This window comes from Bombina bombina, chromosome 6, assembly GCF_027579735.1.
Source record: "Bombina bombina isolate aBomBom1 chromosome 6, aBomBom1.pri, whole genome shotgun sequence".
In the NCBI taxonomy this organism is placed as follows: Eukaryota; Metazoa; Chordata; class Amphibia; order Anura; family Bombinatoridae; genus Bombina; species Bombina bombina.
In genome coordinates this window covers 902,123,884-902,143,807 of record NC_069504.1, presented here as the reverse complement: position 1 = coordinate 902,143,807, position 19,924 = coordinate 902,123,884, and the positions used below count along the sequence as shown (strand labels likewise).

General features: G+C 39.5%; 1 protein-coding gene across 1 annotated transcript in view; it reads left to right on the top strand.

Moving 5' to 3' along the window:
- The window catches only part of ZWILCH (zwilch kinetochore protein), a 208,947-nt gene that overhangs the window by 89,551 nt on the left and 99,472 nt on the right, over positions 1-19,924 (top strand). The window contains exon 8 of the mRNA XM_053718525.1: positions 281-352. Within this exon, the coding sequence (XP_053574500.1) occupies positions 281-352 (72 nt within the window). The remainder of the gene's footprint in view (positions 1-280; positions 353-19,924) is intronic.

Here is a 19,924-nt window from a genome sequence, read left to right as displayed (position 1 = left end):
GAGAAAATCGGGTGAAGTGAAGAGAGTGAAAAGGGGATAAGGTAAATAGAGAAGAGGGTAGAACGTGATAATAAAAACAGTAGCCTATTAAAAACATTACTAGATATTCATAATATGGAATTTTTAGGGTACTAAGTACGTAATGGATGAAGTCTGAAATTCTAGGCGTTTGAGTATTTTATATCAGTGGTGGCTTTGGTGATTTAATAACACTGGCACATCCACCCCTGTTATTTTGTAGCAGAAATATTTTAATTTTTTTTTCCCTTTTTTTTTTTAGAATATCAGAGTGGAATCAGGGGATCTGAGAAGCCCTGTATATACAGTTTATAAAGAGTTGGATTTTCTGCTTGTAAGTATATTTTCAGTTTAAATTGCTTGTATTAACCTATAAAACTTGTAACATGTAAACATTGTAACCAAGTACACATTTTTGGTAAATGAGAAACTAGACAATAATTTCTTCTTACAATTGTTTGCATATTTTTACCACAAGAGCAAAAAATTTAAAGCACTATTTTTTTTGTGTGAGCACAATGCATATTTGCCAAATGTTATTACGTTTGCAAATCAATGTTGTGTCATATAACTGGATTCAATACTTAAAGGGACATGAAATTCAATCTTTTTTTTTTTCCATGATTGAAATAGAGCATACAATTTTACAAGCAACTTTCCAATTTACTTCTAGTATTAAATTTGGTTTGTTCTTTTGGTATCCTTTGTTGAAGGAGCAACAATGTCCACCCAGACTTAAACAAATGTTTTAGCCTTCGGGAAGGCTGGTTTTTCATACATGGGAGAATATTTGATCAACTATTTAAAAGGTCAAAAACTCTTATTATGGGGCCACAAGAACAATGGCATTTTTTTTAAAAGTGCCATTTTCGATGGAACAGTACACTGTATTAGTCATGTCTGTAAGAGAAAGAGGAAACTAATATGGTTTTTAAAAGAAGTAGCACATGCTGTAAAGACAAAACAGATAACAAAATTGTAGACAAACACAGATAATGATATGCAAATATGGAGACTCCAACAAAAAAAGGCTAAGCAGTTCATTAGTAAGGCTAAAGCTCTTGCAGAAGAGAAGATGGCAGTGAGACATGAGGAAAATTCTTTAGGTACATCGGCGAAAAGGATAAAAACTAATGTTGGATAAGTAAAATTGAAAACCGTTGATAGTAGAAAGGAGATAAGCAAATTGCAGACTGTCTCAATGAGTACTTATACTGTCTTTACAATATTTCAAAAAGACATGACTACATTAAGAGATGCTCCTAAAAATGGAAATGGGCTTAGCACTAATCTTTTTACAGAGGAGGAGGTTTCATTGGCAATATAAAAAATTTAAAAAACTCAGTGGATATTCATCTAAGGGTTTTAAAGGAACTTTGATATGTGCCAACTGTCCCATTACCTGATCTGTTTAATCAGTCACTATTGACAGTAGTTGTTCCAGATGATTGCAGAATAGTGAATGCAGCATCTCTTCATAAAAAGGGCAGTAGGAAAGAATATGGTATGTGTGTATATATATATATATATATATATATATATATATATATATATATATATATATATATATATATATATATATATATATATATATATATATACACACACACACATACACACACACTATAGGCCAGTCAGTTTAAAGGGACATTAACCCAATTTTTTTCTTTTGCATGCAATATTAAACAACTTTCTAATCAACTTTTATCAGGGACATACGCTCAGGAACCTGCTCATGTCTGCAACACTATATGGCAACAGTTTTGCACTATTTCCTGCCATTTCGGTCTTCAGACACATACTTAGGTATCTCTTCAACAAAGAATGTCATGAGATCTAAGCAAATTTGATAATAGAAGTAAATGTGAAAATTAAAAAAAAATGCTCTGTCTGAATCACAAAAGTAATTTTTTGGGATTCATAACCCTTTAACTTCAGTAGTAGTGAAATTAATGGAAACTTTCTCAAAATATATAGTTATAACTTACATAAAGACAGACAATTTTAGAGGACCAAAATCAGCATTGTTTTACTTCAGGGAGATCATGTCAGCCTAATTTAATTGACTTTGATTATGCAACAAAAGTATTAGACCAGGGTGAAGCAGTTGATGTTGCAAATCTAGATTTCAGCAAAGCATTTGGTACTGTCCAACACAACAAACAGTTCAGAACCTGTATCTGTTTTGTCTAGACTTAAAAATTGTGAACTGGGTAGATTGCTGGCGTAAAGATAGACAACAGAGTGTCTTAGTAAATGGAGTGCTTTTAGTAGAGGGCAGTTACTAGTGCTGTTCCTCAGGGGTCAGGTCTGATACTAACATTTTTATCAGTGATATCAGCAAAGGGTTACAGGGGAAAGTATATCTGTTTGCAGATGATACAAAATCTAATCTAAATTACGCATGCAGGAAAGCAAAAAATAAATGTTAATTGCAGGCTCAATGACATTTAAAATTTAGTAAATAATGTAGTATTGAGTAAAGCCAGTAGAATGTTTAGGTGTATTGGTAGAGGTATTTGCAGCAGAAATAGTAAGGTTTTTATGCCAGATTACTAGTTAGGCCTCATCCTGAGTATTGTCTTTAGTTCTGGAGGCCATACTTGTTCAGTCTTTTTCTAATTGTACTGTCATGAACTTTAACATTTAACATGCTAACTGAGGCCTGTAGAGTCTGATATGTAACTCTTGTTTTTTTTTGCAATTTCATTAAGTATTGCACGGTCTGACCTTGGGGTGAATTTGCTGGGACGTCCACTCCTAGGAAGATTGGCAACTGTCTTGAATGTTTTCTTGTCAATAATCTTTCTCACTGTAGAATGATGGACTTTAAATTGTTTCAAAATTGCCTTATAATCCTTCCCAGATTGATGGGCAGCAGCAATTGCTTATCTAAGATCATTGCTGATGTCTTTCCTCCTTGGCATTATATTAACACACACCTGAATGCTCCAAACTAGCAAGCTGCTAAAACTTTGTCTTTAATAGAGGTGGTCACACTTGCTGATGATCAATTAATCAAGGGCATTTGATTAGCAGCACCTGGCTGCTACTTTGCTTCTTAATTCCTATGGAAGCAGTAAGGGTGAACTTAGTTTCTTCTGTTAAGTGTGATCAGTCCACGGGTCATCATTACTTCTGGGATATTACTCCTCCCCAACAGGAAGTGCAAGAGGATTCACCCAGCAGAGCTGCATATAGCTCCTCCCCTCTACGTCACTCCCAGTCATTCTCTTGCACCCAACGACTAGATAGGATGTGTGAGAGGACTATGGTGATTTTATTTAGTTTTATTTCTTCAATCAAAAGTTTGTTATTTTTAATAGCACCGGAGTGTGTTATTCCTTCTCTGGTAGAGTTTGAAGAAGAATCTACCAGAGTTTTTTCTATGATTTTAGCCGGAGTAGTTAAGATCATATTGCTGTTTCTCGGCCATCTGAGGAGAGGTAAACTTCAGATCAGGGGACAGCGGGCAGATTAATCTGCAAAGAGGTATGTAGCAGCTTTTATTTTCTGACAATGGAATTGATGAGAAAATCCTGCCATACCAATATAATATCATGTATGTATATTTTACATTTGAGTATTCTGGGGAATGGTACTTCACTGGAATTACACTGTGTATATAAGACTTTAGCCTATTTGCAAAGCAACAGGCTTTTTAATAACTCTTAATTTATGTTAAACGTTTTTGCTGGAATGTAAAATCGTTTTCATTTTCTGAGGTACTGGGTGAATAAAATGTTTGGGCACTATTTTTCCACTTGGCAGTTGCTTGATCTAATTCTGACAGTTTACTGATCTCTCTCACTGTTGTGTGTGAGGGGGAGGGGCCTTTTTTTGGCGCTTTTGCTACGCATCAAAAATTTCAGTCAGAAACTCATTGTTTTTTCCTGCATGTTCCGGTTCATCTTACAGAACTCAGGGGTCTTCAAAGCTTGTTTGAGGGAAGTAATCTTCACAACAGAGCTATGAGATTGTAGTTGACTGTGATAAAAAAAAAAAAAACGTTTATTCTTTAACTTTTTTATGCCATCAGGGTTAGTTATTCTTTGCTAATGGGAACAAGCCTTTGCTAAAATTGTGTTTTGTTTTTACAAAGTTTGATGCTGTAACCTTTTCAGTTTATTGATTTCAACTGTCATATATCTTTCTGTGCTTCTTAGGCACAGTACGTTTTTCATTGTATTTTACTTGAATAATATTTCCAAGTTGCAAGTTTAGTTGCTAGTGTGTTAAACATGTCTGATTCAGAGGATGAGACCTGTACTATTTGTGCTAACGCCAAAGTGGAGCCCAATAGAAATTTATGTACTAACTGTATTGATGCTACTTTAAATAAAAGTCAATCTGTACAAATTGAACAAATTTCACCAAACAACGAGGGGAGAGTTATGCCGACTAACTCGCCTCACGTGACAGTACCTGCATCTCCCGCTCGGTAGGTGCGCGATATTGTGGCGCCCAGTACATCTGGGCGGCCATTACAAATAACATTACAAGATATGGCTACTGTTATGACTGAGGTTTTGGCTAAATTACCAGAGCTAAGAGGCAAGCGTGATCACTCTGGGGTGAGAACAGAGTGCGCTGATAATGCTAGGGCCATGTCAGATACTGCGTCACAACTTGCAGAACATGAGGACGGAGAGCTTCATTCTGCGGCTGACGGTTCTGATCCAAACAGATTGGATTCAGATATTTCAAATTTTAAATTTAAGCTGGAAAACCTCCGTGTATTACTAGGGGAGGTGTTAGCGGCTCTGAATGATTGTAACACAGTTGCAATACCAGAGAAAATGTGTAGGTTGGATAAATATTTTGCTGTACCAACAAGTACTGACGTTTTTCCTATACCTAAGAGACTAACTGAAATTATTACTAAGGAGTGGGATAGACCCGGTGTGCCGTTCTCACCCCCTCCGATATTTAGAAAGATGTTTCCAATAGACACCACCACACGGGACTTATGGCAAACGGTCCCTAAGGTGGAGGGAGCAGTTTCTACTTTAGCTAAGCGTACCACTATCCCGGTGGAGGATAGCTGTGCCTTTTCAGATCCAATGGATAAAAAGTTAGAGGGTTACCTTAAGAAAATGTTTGTTCAACAAGGTTTTATATTGCAACCCCTTGCATACATTGCGCCGGTCACGGCTGCAGCGGCATTCTGGATTGAGTCTCTGGAAGACAACCTTAGTTCAGCTACTCTGGACGACATTACGGACAGGCTTAGAATCCTTAAGCTAGCTAATTCATTCATTTCGGAAGCCGTAGTACATTTAACTAAACTTACGGCTAAGAATTCCGGATTCGCCATTCAGGTGCGCAGAGCACTGTGGCTAAAATCCTGGTCAGCTGATGTAACTTCTAAGTCCAAATTACTTAATATACCTTTCAAAGGGCAGACCTTATTTGGGCCCGGTTTGAAAGAAATTATCGCTGACATTACAGGAGGTAAGGGCCACGCCCTGCCTCAAGACAGAGCCAAACCTAAGGCTAGACAGTCTAATTTTCGTTCCTTTCGGAATTTCAAAGCAGGAGCAGCATCAACTTCCACTGCTCCAAAACAAGAAGGATCTGTTGCTCGCTACAGACAAAGCTGGAGACCTAACCAGTCTTGGAACAAGGGCAAGCAGGCCAGGAAACCTGCTGCTGCCCCTAAAACAGCATGAATTGAGGGCCCCCGATCCGGGATCGGATCTAGTGGGGGGCAGACTTTCTCTCTTCGCCCAGGCTTGGGCAAGAGATGTCCAGGACCCCTGGGCGCTAGAGATAATATCTCAGGGATACCTTCTGGACTTCAAATTCTCTCCTCCAAGAGAGAGATTTCATCTGTCAAGGTTGTCAACAAACCAAACAAAGAAAGAGGCGTTTCTACGCTGCGTACAGGAACTTTTGTTAATGGGAGTAATCCATCCAGTTCCACGGTCGGAACAGGGACAAGGGTTTTACTCAAATCTGTTTGTGGTTCCCAAAAAAGAGGGAACTTTCAGACCAATCCTGGATTTAAAGATCCTAAACAAATTCCTAAGAGTTCCATCGTTCAAAATGGAGACTATTCGGACAATTTTACCCATGATCCAAAAGGGTCAGTACATGACCACAGTGGATTTAAAGGATGCTTACCTTCACATACCGATTCACAAAGATCATTACCGGTATCTAAGGTTTGCCTTCCTAGACAGGCATTACCATTTTGTAGCTCTTCCATTCGGATTGGCTACAGCTCCAAGAATCTTCACAAAGGTTCTGGGTGCTCTTCTGGCGGTACTAAGACCGCGGGGAATCTCGGTAGCTCCGTACCTAGACGACATTCTGATACAAGCTTCAAGCTTTCAAACTGCCAAGTCTCATACAGAGTTAGTACTGGCTTTTCTAAGGTCACATGGATGGAAGGTGAACGAAAAGAAAAGTTCACTCGTTCCACTCACAAGAGTTCCCTTCCTGGGGACTCTTATAGATTCTATAGAAATGAAGATTTACCTGACAGAGGACAGGTTAACAAGACTTCAAAGTGCTTGCCGCACCCTTCATTCCATTCAACACCCGTCAGTGGCTCAATGCATGGAGGTAATCGGCTTAATGGTAGCGGCAATGGACATAGTTCCCTTTGCTCGCTTACACCTCAGACCACTGCAACTGTGCATGCTAAGTCAGTGGAATGGGGATTACTCAGATTTGTCCCCTTCTCTGAATCTGGATCAAGAGACCAGAAATTCTCTTCTATGGTGGCTTTCTCGGCCACATCTGTCCAGGGGGATGCCATTCAGCAGACCAGACTGGACAATTGTAACAACAGACGCCAGCCTTCTAGGTTGGGGTGCCGTCTGGAATTCTCTGAAAGCTCAGGGACAATGGAGTCAGGAGGAGAGTCTCCTGCCAATAAACATTCTGGAATTGAGAGCAGTTCTCAATGCCCTCCTGGCTTGGCCCCAGTTGACAACTCGGGGGTTCATCAGGTTTCAGTCGGACAACATCACGACGGTAGCTTACATCAACCATCAGGGAGGGACAAGAAGCTCTCTAGCAATGATGGAAGTATCAAAGATAATTCGCTGGGCAGAGTCTCACTCTTGCCACCTGTCAGCAATCCACATTCCGGGAGTGGAGAACTGGGAGGCGGATTTCTTAAGTCGTCAGACTTTTCATCCGGGGGAGTGGGAGCTTCATCCGGAGGTCTTTGCCCAAATACTTCGACGTTGGGGCAAACCAGAGATAGATCTCATGGCGTCTCGACAGAACGCCAAGCTTCCTCGTTACGGGTCCAGATCCAGGGATCCAGGAGCAGTCCTGATAGATGCCCTGACAGCACCTTGGGACTTCAGGATGGCTTACGTGTTTCCACCCTTCCCGATGCTTCCTCGATTGATTGCCAGAATCAAACAGGAGAGAGCATCAGTGATTCTAATAGCACCTGCATGGCCACGCAGGACTTGGTATGCAGACCTGGTGGACATGTCATCCTGTCCACCTTGGTCTCTACCTCTGAAACAGGATCTCCTGATTCAGGGTCCTTTCAAACATCAAAATCTAACTTCTCTGAAGCTGACTGCTTGGAAATTGAACGCTTGATTTTATCAAGACGTGGGTTTTCTGAGTCAGTTATTGATACCTTAATACAGGCTAGGAAGCCTGTTACCAGAAGGATTTACCATAAGATATGGCGTAAATACCTATATTGGTGTGAATCCAAAGGTTACTCTTGGAGTAAGGTTAGGATTCCTAGGATATTGTCTTTTCTACAAGAAGGTTTAGAAAAGGGTTTATCTGCTAGTTCATTAAAGGGACAGATCTCAGCTCTGTCCATTCTGTTACACAAACGTCTGTCAGAAGTTCCAGACGTTCAGGCTTTTTGTCAGGCTTTGGCCAGGATTAAGCCTGTGTTTAAAACTGTTGCTCCGCCATGGAGCTTAAACCTTGTTCTTAACGTTTTACAGGGCGTTCCGTTTGAACCCCTTCATTCCATTGATATAAAGTTGTTATCTTGGAAAGTTCTATTTTTAATGGCTATTTCCTCGGCTCGAAGAGTCTCTGAGTTATCAGCCTTACATTGTGATTCTCCTTATTTGATTTTTCATTCGGATAAGGTAGTTCTGCGTACTAAACCTGGGTTCTTACCTAAGGTAGTCACTAACAGGAATATCAATCAAGAGATTGTTGTTCCTTCTTTGTGTCCAAATCCTTCTTCGAAGAAGGAACGTCTACTGCACAATCTGGACGTAGTTTGTGCCCTAAAATTTTACTTACAGGCAACTAAGGAATTTCTAGTTTACTCTGGTCAGAGGAGAGGTCAAAAGGCTTCTGCTACCTCTCTTTCCTTTTGGCTTCGTAGCATAATACGTTTAGCTTATGAGACTGCTGGACAGCAGCCTCCTGAAAGAATTACAGCTCATTCTACTAGAGCTGTGGCTTCCACTTGGGCCTTCAAGAATGAGGCCTCTGTTGAACAGATTTGCAAGGCTGCAACTTGGTCTTCGCTTCATACTTTTTCCAAATTTGACACTTTTGCTTCCTCGGAGGCTATTTTTGGGAGAAAGGTTCTTCAGGCAGTGGTTCCTTCTGTATAAAGAGCCTGCCTATCCCTCCCGTCATCCGTGTACTTTTGCTTTGGTATTGGTATCCCAGAAGTAATGATGACCCGTGGACTGATCACACTTAACAGAAGAAAACATAATTTATGCTTACCTGATAAATTCCTTTCTTCTGTAGTGTGATCAGTCCACGGCCCGCCCTGTTTTTTTAAGGCAGGTAAATATTTTTTAAATTATACTCCAGTCACCACTACACCCTTGGCTTCTCCTTTCTCGTTGGTCCTTGGTCGAATGACTGGGAGTGACGTAGAGGGGAGGAGCTATATGCAGCTCTGCTGGGTGAATCCTCTTGCACTTCCTGTTGGGGAGGAGTAATATCCCAGAAGTAATGATGACCCGTGGACTGATCACACTACAGAAGAAAGGAATTTATCAGGTAAGCATAAATTATGTTTTTTCCACACATGGCACTGTGTATTATGTCATGTGTTGTTCATCTGAGGTTGTATTTACCTAATTTTAAGCCCTGCTAAAAACAAGATGATTGTTATTAAGTCCTGATACGTGAAACCATAGAATACAAAGAGGGTGTACTTTCTTTCTCTTGTTAAGTGTATCCAGTCCACGGATCATCCATTACTTGTGGGATATTCTCCTTCCCAACAGGAAGTTGCAAGAGGATCACCCACAGCAGAGCTGCTATATAGCTCCTCCCCCAGCTGTCATATCCAGTCATTCTCTTGCAAGCCTCAACCAAGATGGAGGTCGTAAGAGGAGTGTGGTGTTTTATACTTAGTTTATTCTTCAATCAAAAGTTTGTTATTTTTAAATGGTGCCGGAGTGTACTGTTTATCTCAGGCAGTATTTAGAAGAAGAATCTGCCTGCGTTTTCTATGATCTTAGCAGAAGTAACTAAGATCCATGGCTGTTCTCACATATTCTGAGGAGTGAGGTAACTTCAGAGAGGGAATGGCGTGCAGGTTTCTTTCATGTAATTAGCAAGAGTCAATGAGCTAGTGACGTATGGGATATACATTCCTACCAGGAGGGGCAAAGTTTCCCAAACCTCAAAATGCCTATAAATACACCCCTCACCACACCCACAAAACAGTTTTACAAACTTTGCCTCCTATGGAGGTGGTGAAGTAAGTTTGTGCTAGATTCTTTGTTGATATGCGCTTCGCAGCAGGCTGGAGCCCGGTTTTCCTCTCAGTGTGCAGTGAATGTCAGAGGGATGTGAAGAGAGTATTGCCTATTTGAATTCAATGATCTCCTTCTATGGGGTCTATTTCATAGGTTCTCTGTTATCGGTCGTAGAGATTCATCTCTTACCTCCCTTTTCAGATCGACGATATACTCTTATATATACCATTACCTCTACTGATTCTCGTTTCAGTACTGGTTTGGCTTTCTACTACATGTAGATGAGTGTCCTGGGGTAAGTAAGTCTTATTTTTGTGACACTCTAAGCTATGGTTGGGCACTTTTATATAAAGTTCTAAATATATGTGTTTAAACATTTATTTGCCTTGATTCAGGATGTTCAACATTCCTTATTTCAGACAGTCAGTTTCATTATTTGGGATAATGCATATGAATAATCAATTTTTCTTACCTTAAAATTTGACTTTTTTCCTGTGGGCTGTTAGGCTCGCGGGGGCTGAAAATGCTTCTTTTTATTGCGTCATTTTTGGCGCAGACTTTTTTGGCGCAAAAAATTTCTTTGTCATTTCCGGCGTCATACTTGTCGCCGGAAGTTGCGTCATTTTTTAAACTTTTTTTTGCGCCAAAAATGTCGGCGTCACCGGATGTGGCGTCATTTTTGGCGCTTAAAGCATTTAGGTGCCAAATAATGTGGGCGTCTTTTTTGGCGCCAAAAAATATGAGCGTCATTATTGTCTCCATATTATTTAAGTCTCATTGCTTATTTGCTTCTGGTTGCTAGAAGCTTGTTCATTGGCATTTTTTCCCATTCCTGAAACTGTCGTTTAAGGAATTTGATCAATTTTGCTTTATATGTTGTTTTTTCTATTACATATTGCAAGATGTCTCAGATTGACCCTGAATCAGAAGATACTTCTGGAAAATTGCTGCTTGATGCTGGATCTACCAAAGTTAAGTGTATTTGTTGTAAACTTGTGGTAACTGTTCCTCCGGCTGTTTGTAATGAATGTCATGACAAACTTGTTAATGCAGATAATATTTCCTTTAGTAATGTTCCATTACCTGTTGCTGTTCCATCAACATCTAATATTCAGGGTGTTCCTGTTAACATAAAAGATTTTGTTTCCAAATCTATTAAGAAGGCTATGTCTGTTATTCCTCCTTCCAGTAAACGTAAAAGGTCTTTTAAAACTTCTCATTTTTCAGATAAGTTTTTAAATGAACATAATCATTCTGATTCTGTTTCTGATACTGATTTTTCTGGTTCAGAGGATTCTGTTTCAGAGGTTGATACTGATAAATCTTCATATTTATTCAAAATGGAATTTATTCGTTCTTTACTTAAAGAAGTCTTAATTGCATTAGAAATAGAGAAATCTGGTCCTCTTGATACTAAATCTAAACGTTTGAATACGGTTTTTAAACCTCCTATAGTTATGCCGGAGGTTTTTGCCCGTACCTGATGCTATTTCTGAAGTAATTTCCAGGGAATGGAATAATTTGGGTAATTCATTTACTCCTTCTAAACGGTTTAAGCAATTATATCCTGTGCCATCTGACAGATTAGAGTTTTGGGACAAAATCCCTAAGGTTGATGGGGCTATCTCTACTCTTGCTAAACGTACTACTATTCCTATGGCAGATAGTACTTCCTTTAAGGATCCTTTAGATGGGAAAATTGAATCCTTTCTAAGAAAAGCTTACTTATGTTCAGGTAATCTTCTTAGACCTGCTATATCTTTGGCGGATGTTGCTGCAGCCTCAACTTTCTGGTTGGAAGCTTTAGCACAACAAGTAACAGATCATAATACTCATAGCATTGTTAATCTCCTTCAACATGCAAATAACTTTATTTGTGATGCCATCTTTGATATCATTAGGGTTGATGTCAGGTATATGTCTTTAGCTATTTTAGCTAGAAGAGCTTTATGGCTTAAAACTTGGAATGCTTTCCAGGGTAATAAATTGTTTGGTTCACAGTTGGATTCTATTATTTCAACTGTTACTGGGGGGAAAGGACCTTTTTTACCACAGGATAAAAAATCTAAAGGCAAATTTAGGTCTGCTAATCGTTTTCGTTCCTTTCGTCACAATAAGGAACAAAAACCTGATCCTTCCCCTACAGGAGCGGTATCAGTTTGGAAACCATCTCCAGTCTGGAATAAATCCAAGCCTTTTAGAAAGCCAAAGTCAGCTCCCAAGTCCACATGAAGGTGCGGCCCTCATTCCAGCCCAGCTGGTAGGGGGCAGATTACGATTTTTCAAAGAAATTTGGATTAATTCGATTCACAATCTTTGGATTCAGAATATAGTTTCACAAGGGTACAGAATAGGCTTCAAGATAAGGCCTCCTGCAAGAAGATTTTTTCTTTCCCGTGTCCCAATAAATCCAGTGAAGGCTCAAGCATTTCTGAAATGTGTTTCAAATCTAGAGTTGGCTGGAGTAATTATGCCAGTTCCAGTTTTGGAACAGGGGCTGGGGTTTTACTCAAATCTCTTCATTGTACCAAAGAAGGAGAATTCCTTCAGACCAGTTCTGGATTTAAAAATATTGAATCGTTATGTAAGGATACCAACATTCAAAATGGTAACTATAAGGACTATTCTGCCTTTTGTTCAGCAAGGGCATTATATGTCCACAATAGATTTACAAGATGCATATCTGCATATTCCGATTCATCCAGATCACTATCAGTTTCTGAGATTCTCTTTTCTAGACAAGCATTACCAGTTTGTGGCTCTGCCGTTTGGCCTAGCAACAGCTCCAAGGATTTTTACAAAGGTTCTCGGTGCCCTTCTATCTGTAATCAGAGAACAGGGTATTGTGGTATTTCCTTATTTGGACGATATCTTGGTACTTGCTCAGTCTTCACATTTAGCAGAATCTCATACGAATCGACTTGTATCGTTTCTTCGAGAACATGGTTGGAGGATCAATTTACCAAAGAGTTTGTTGATTCCTCAGACAAAGGTAACCTTTTTAGGTTTCCAGATAGATTCAGTGTCCATGACTCTGTCGCTGACGGACAAGAGACGTCTGAAATTGGTTTCAGCTTGTCGAAACCTTCAGTCTCAATTATTCCCTTCGGTAGCCTTATGCATGGAAATTCTAGGTCTTATGACTGCTGCATCGGACGCGATCCCCTTTGCTCGTTTTCACATGCGACCTCTTCAGCTCTGTATGCTGAACCAGAGAGAGTCGTTCATTTGTTTTCAGACGGACAATGTCACAACTGTGGCATATGTCAATCATCAAGGAGGGACTCACAGTCCTCTGGCTATGAAAGAAGTATCTCGAATACTTGTATGGGCGGAATCCAGCTCCTGTCTAATTTCTGCGGTTCATATCCCAGGTATAGACAATTGGGAAGCGGATTATCTCAGTCGCCAAACATTACATCCGGGCGAATGGTCTCTTCACCCAGAGGTATTTCGTCAGATTGTCCGAATGTGGGGACTTCCAGAAATAGATCTGATGGCTTCTCATCTAAACAAGAAGCTTCCCAGGTATCTGTCCAGATCCAGGGATCCTCAGGCGGAAGCAGTGGATGCATTGTCACTTCCTTGGAAGTATCATCCTGCTTATATCTTTCCGCCTCTAGTTCTTCTTCCAAGAGTGATTTCCAAGATTCTAAAGGAGCATTTGTTTGTTCTGCTGGTGGCTCCAGCATGGCCTCACAGGTTTTGGTGTGCAGATCTTGTCCGGATGGCTACTTGCCAACCGTGGACTCTTCTGTTAAGACCAGACCTTCTATCGCAAGGTCCTTTTTTCCATCAGGAACTCAAATCCTTAAATTTGAAGGTATGGAGATTGAACGCTTGATTCTCAGTCATAGAGGTTTCCCTGACTCCGTAATTAATACTATGTTACAGGCTCATAAATCTGTATCTAGGAAGATATATTATCGAGTCTGGAAGGCTTACATTTCTTGGTGTTCTTCTCATCATTTTTCTTGGCATTCTTTTAGTTTTTTCAGGATGGTTTGGATAAAGGTTTGTCTGCAAGTTCCTTGAAAGGACAAATCTCTGCTCTTTCTGTTCTTTTCACAGAAAGATTGCTAATCTTCCTGATATTCATTGTTTTGTTCAGGCTCTGGTTCGTATAAAACCTGTCATTAAGTCAATTTCTCCTCCTTGGAGTTTGAATTTGGTTCTGGGGGCTCTTCAAGCTCCTCCGTTTGAACCTATGCATTCGCTGGATATTAAATTACTTTCTTGGAAAGTTTTGTTTCTTTTGGCCATCTCTTCTGCTAGAAGAGTTTCTGAATTATCTGCTCTTTCTTGTGAGTCTCCTTTTCTGATTTTTCATCAGGATAAGGCGGTGTTGCGAACTTCATTTAAATTTTTACCTAAGGTTGTGAATTCTAACAACATTAGTAGAGAAATTGTGGTTCCTTCATTGTGTCCTAATCCTAAGAACTTTAAGGAAAGATCGTTGCATTCTTTGGATGTAGTTAGAGCTTTGAAATATTATGTTGAAGCTACTAAAGATTTCCGAAAGACTTCTAGTCTATTTGTTATCTTTTCTGGTTCTAGGAAAGGTTAGAAGGCTTCTGCCATTTCTTTGGCATCTTGGTTAAAGTCTTTGATTCATCATGCTTATGTTGAGTCGGGTAGAACTCCGCCTCAAAGGATTACAGCTCATTCGACTAGGTCAGTCTATACTTCCTGGGCATTTAGGAATGAAGCTTCGGTTGATCAGATTTGCAAAGCAGCAACTTGGTCTTCTTTGCATACTTTTACTAAATTCCATAATTTTGATGTGTTTTCTTCTTCTGAAGCAGTCTTTGGTAGAAAAGTACTTCAGGCAGCTGTTTCAGTTTGATTCTTCTGCTTATAATTTCAGTTTTTTTCATTATATGATTTAAACTTTGTTTTGGGGTGTGGATTATTTTTCAGCGGAATTGGCTGTCTTTATTTTATCCCTCCCTCTCTAGTGACTCTTGCGTGGAAGATCCACATCTTGGGTATTTATTATCCCATACGTCACTAGCTCATGGACTCTTGCTAATTACATGAAAGAAAACATAATTTATGTAAGAGCTTACCTGATAAATTCATTTCTTTCTTATTGGCAAGAGTCCATGAGGCCCACCCTTTTTGAGGTGGTTATGATTTTTTTGTATAAGCACAATTATTCCAATTCCTTATTTTTTATGCTTTCGCACTTTTTTCTTATCACCCCACTTCTTGGCTATTCATTAAACTGATTTGTGGGTGTGGTGAGGGGTGTATTTATAGGCATTTTGAGGTTTGGGAAACTTTGCCCCTCCTGGTAGGAATGTATATCCCATACCTCACTAGCTCATGGACTCTTGCTAATATGAAAGAAATGAATTTATCAGGTAAGTTCTTACATAAATTATGTTTTTCCTGCAATAAGGTATGTGCAGTTAAAATATTTTTCTAGGGATGGAATTTGCTAGAAAATGCTGCTGATACCGAACTAATGTAAGTAAAGCCTTAAATGCAGTGAGAGCGACTGGTATAAGGCTTATTAATAGAGATACATACTCTTATAAAAATGTAATATAAAACGTTTGCTGGCATGTTTAATCGTTTTTATATGTATTTGGTGATAAAACTTATTGGGGCCTAGTTTTTTTCCACATGGCTGGCTTGAATTTTGCCTAGAAACAGTTTCCTTAGGCTTTCCACTGTTGTAATATGAGTGGGAGGGGCCTATTTTGTCGTTTTTTTGCACAGCAAAAATTACAGACACAGACATCCAGCTTCTTCCTGCATGATCCAGGACATCTGTGGAGGGCTCAAAAGGCTTCAAAGTCGTTTTTGAGGGAGGTAAAAAGCCACAGTAGGGCTGTGGCAGTTGTTGTGACTGTTTGAAAAAACTTTTTGTCATTTATTATTCCGTTTTGGGTATTAAGGGGTTAATCATCCATTTGCAAGTGGGTGCAATGCTCTGCTAACTTGTTACATACACTGTAAAAATTTTGTTAATAACTGCCTTTTTTCACTGTTATTTCAAATTTTGACAAAATTTGTGTTTCTTAAAGGTGCAGTAACATTTTTTATATTGCTTGTAAACTTGTTTAAAGTGTTTTCCAAGCTTGCTAGTCTCATTGCTAGTCTGTTTAAACATGTCTGACACAGAGGAAACTACTTGTTCATTATGTTTGAAAGCCATGGTGGAGCCCCATAGGAGAATGTGTACTAAATGTATTGATTTCACCTTAAACAGTAAAGATCAGTCTTTAAATGTAAAAGAAATATCACCAGAAGATTCTGACGACGGGGAAGTTATGCCGACTAACTCTCCCCACGTGTCAGACCCTTCGCCTCCCGCTCAGGGGATGCACGCTAATATGGCGCCAATTACATCAGGGACGCCCATAGCGATTACCTTGCAGGACATGGCTGCAATCATGAATAATACCCTGTCAGAGGTATTATCCAGGTTGCCTGAATTAAGAGGCAAGCGCGATTGCTCTGGGGTTAGGAGAAATACAGAGCGCGCAGATGCTGTAAGGGCCATGTCTGATACTGCGTCACAATATGCAGATCATGAGGACGGAGAGCTTCAGTCTGTGTGGGTGACATCTCTGATTCGGGGAAACCTGATTCAGAGATTTCTAATTTTAAATTTAAGCTTGAGAACCTCCGTGTGTTGCTTGGGCAGGTATTAGCTGCTCTAAATGACTGTAACACAGTTGCAGTACCAGAGAAATTGTGTAGGCTGGATAAATAATATGTGGTGCCGGTGTGTACTGATGTTTTTCCTATACCTTAAAAGGCTTACGGAAATTATTAGCAAGGAGTGGGATAGACCGGGTGTGCCTTTTTTTCCCCCACCTCCTATATTTAGAAAAATGTTTCCAATAGACGCCACTACACGGGACTTATGGCAGACGGTCCCTAAGGTGGAGGGAGCAGTTTCTACTTTAGCAAAGCGTACTACTATCCCGGTTGAGGACAGTTGTGTTTTTTCAGATCCAATGGATAAAAAATTGGAGGGTTACCTTAAGAAAATGTTTATTCAACAACGTTTTATTTTACAGCCCCTTGCATGCATTGCGCCTGTCACGGCCGCGGCGGCATTCTGGTTTGAGGCCCTGGAAGAGGCCATCCATACAGCTCCATTGACTGAAATTATTGACAAGCTTAGAACACTTAAGCTAGCTAACTCATTTGTTTCTGATGCCATTGTTCATTTGATTAAACTAACGGCTAAGAATTCCGGATTCGCCATCCAAGCACGTAGGGCGCTATGGCTTAAATCCTGGTCAGCTGACGTGACTTTGAAGTCTAAATTACTCAACATTCCTTTCAAGGGGCAGACCTTATTCGGGCCTGGTTTGAAGGAAATTATTGCTGACATTACTGGAGGTAAGGGTCACACCCTTCCTCAGGACAGGGCCAAAGCAAAGGCCAAACAGTCTAATTTTCGTGCCTTTCGAAATTTCAAGGCAGGTGCAGCATTAACTTCCCCCGCTTCAAAACAAGAGGGAACTTTTGCTCAATCTAAGCAGGCCTGGAAACCTAACCAGTCCTGGAACAAAGGCAAGCAGGCCAGAAAGCCTGCTGCTGCCTCTAAGACAGCATGAAGGAACGGCCCCTATCCGGCGACGGATCTAGTAGGGGGCAGACTTTCTCTCTCTCTCTTTCTAAAAAAAATAAAAAAAATAAAAATAAAAAAAATATATACAGTTTTACAGTCTAAGGACACACCACTTGAAATTTAAACTAACACATAGGCCATTTCTTTCATGTAATTAGCAAGAGTCCATGAGCTAGTGACGTATGGGATATACATTCCTACCAGGAGGGGCAAAGTTTCCCAAACCTTAAAATGCCTATAAATACACCCCTCACCACACCCACAATTCAGTTTTTACAAACTTTGCCTCCGATGGAGGTGGTGAAGTAAGTTTGTGCTAGATTCTACGTTGATATGCGCTCCGCAGCAAGTTGGAGCCCGGTTTTCCTCTCAGCGTGCAGTGAATGTCAGAGGGATGTGAGGAGAGTATTGCCTATTTGAATGCAGTGATCTCCTTCTACGGGGTCTATTTCATAGGTTCTCTGTTATCGGTCGTAGAGATTCATCTCTTACCTCCCTTTTCAGATCGACGATATACTCTTATATATACCATTACCTCTGCTGATTCTCGTTTCAGTACTGGTTTGGCTTTCTACAAACATGTAGATGAGTGTCCTGGGGTAAGTAAATCTTATTTTCTGTGACACTCTAAGCTATGGTTGGGCACTTTATTTATAAAGTTCTAAATATATGTATTCAAACATTTATTTGCCTTGACTCAGAATGTTCAACTTTCCTTATTTTTCAGACAGTCAGTTTCATATTTGGGATAAATGCATTTGTTTCAATCATTTTTTCTTACCTTAAAAAATTTGACTTTTTCCCTGTGGGCTGTTAGGCTCGCGGGGGCAGAAAATGCTTCATTTTATTGCGTCATTCTTGGCGCGAACTTTTTTGGCGCAAAATTTTTTTTTCTGTTTTCGGCGTCATACGTGTCGCCGGAAGTTGCGTCATTTTTTGACGTTTTTTTTGCGTCAAAAATGTCGGCGTTCCGGATGTGGCGTCATTTTTGGCGCCAAAAGCATTTAGGCGCCAAATAAGGTGGGCGTCTTTTTTGGCGCTAAAAAATATGGGCGTCATTTTTTGTCTCCACATTATTTAAGTCTCATTATTTATTGCTTCTGGTTGCTAGAAGCTTGTTCACTGGCATTTTTTTCCCATTTCTGAAACTGTCATTTAAGGAATTTGATCAATTTTGCTTTATATGTTTTTTTTTTTTTTTCTTTTACATATTGCAAGATGTTCCACGTTGCAACTGAGTCAGAAGATACTTCAGGAAAATCACTGCACAGTGCTGGAGCTACCAAGCTAAGTGTATCTGCTATAAACTTTTGGTATCTGTTTCTCCAGCTGTTATTTGTTTTGCATGTCATGTCAAACTTATTAATGCAGATAAAATTTCCTTTAGTACTGTTACATTACCTGTTGCTGTTCCGTCAACATCTAATTTTCAGAGTGTTCCTGATAACATAAGAGATTTTATTTTTTAAATCCATTAAGAAGGCTATGTCTGTTATTTCTCCTTCTAGTATACATAAAAGTCTTTTAAAACTTCTCTTTTTTCAGATGAATTTTTAAATGAACATCATCATTCTGATAATGGTTCTTCTGGTTCAGAGGTTTCTGTCTCAGAGGTTGATGCTGATAAATCTTTGTATTTGTTCAAGATGGAATTTATTCGTTCTTTACTTAAAGAAGTGTTATTTGCATTAGAAATAGAGGATTCTGGTCCTCTTGATACTAAATGTAAACGTTTAAATAAGGTTTTTAAATCTCCTGTAGTTATTCCAGAAGTGTTTTATCTCCCTGATGCTATTTCTGAAGTAATTTCCGGGGAATGGAATAATTTGGGTAATTTATTTACTCCTTCTAGACGTTTAAGCAAATTATATCCTGTGCCATCTGACAGATTAGAGTTTTTTGGGACAAAAATCCCTAAGGTTATGGGGCTGTCTCTACTCCTACTAATGTACTACTATTCCTACGGCAGATAGTACTTAATTTAAGGATCCTTTAGATAGGAAAATTGAATCCTTTCTAAGAAAAGCTTCCTTATGTTCAGGTAATCTTCTAAGACCTGCTATATTTTTAGCGGATGTTGCTGCAGCTTCAACTTTTTGGTTAGAAGCTTTAGCGCAACAAGTAACAGATCATAATTTTATAGCATTATTATTATTCTATAACATGCTAATAATTTTATTGGTGATACCATCTTTTGATATCATTAGAGTTGATGTCAGGTATATGTCTCTAGCTATTTTAGCTAGAAAAGCTTTATGGATTAAACTTGGAATGCTGACATGTCTTCTAAGTCAACTTTGCTTTCCCTTTCTTTCCAGGGTAAATAATCATTTTCGTTCCTTTCCTCACAACAAGGAACAAAAGCCTGATCCTTCATCCTCAGGAGCGCTATCAGTTTGGAAACTATTTCCAGTTTGGAATATATCCAAGCCTTATAGAAACCTATAGCCAGCTCCTAAGTACCTATGAAGGTGCGGCCCTTATTCCAGCTCAGCTGGTATGGGGCAGATTACGTTTTCTTCAAAGAAATTTGGATCAATTCCGTTCTTAATCTCTGGTTTCAGAAAGGTACAGAATTGGCTTCAAGTTAAGGCCTCCTGCTAAGAGATTCTTTTCTTTCCCGTGTCCCAGTTAA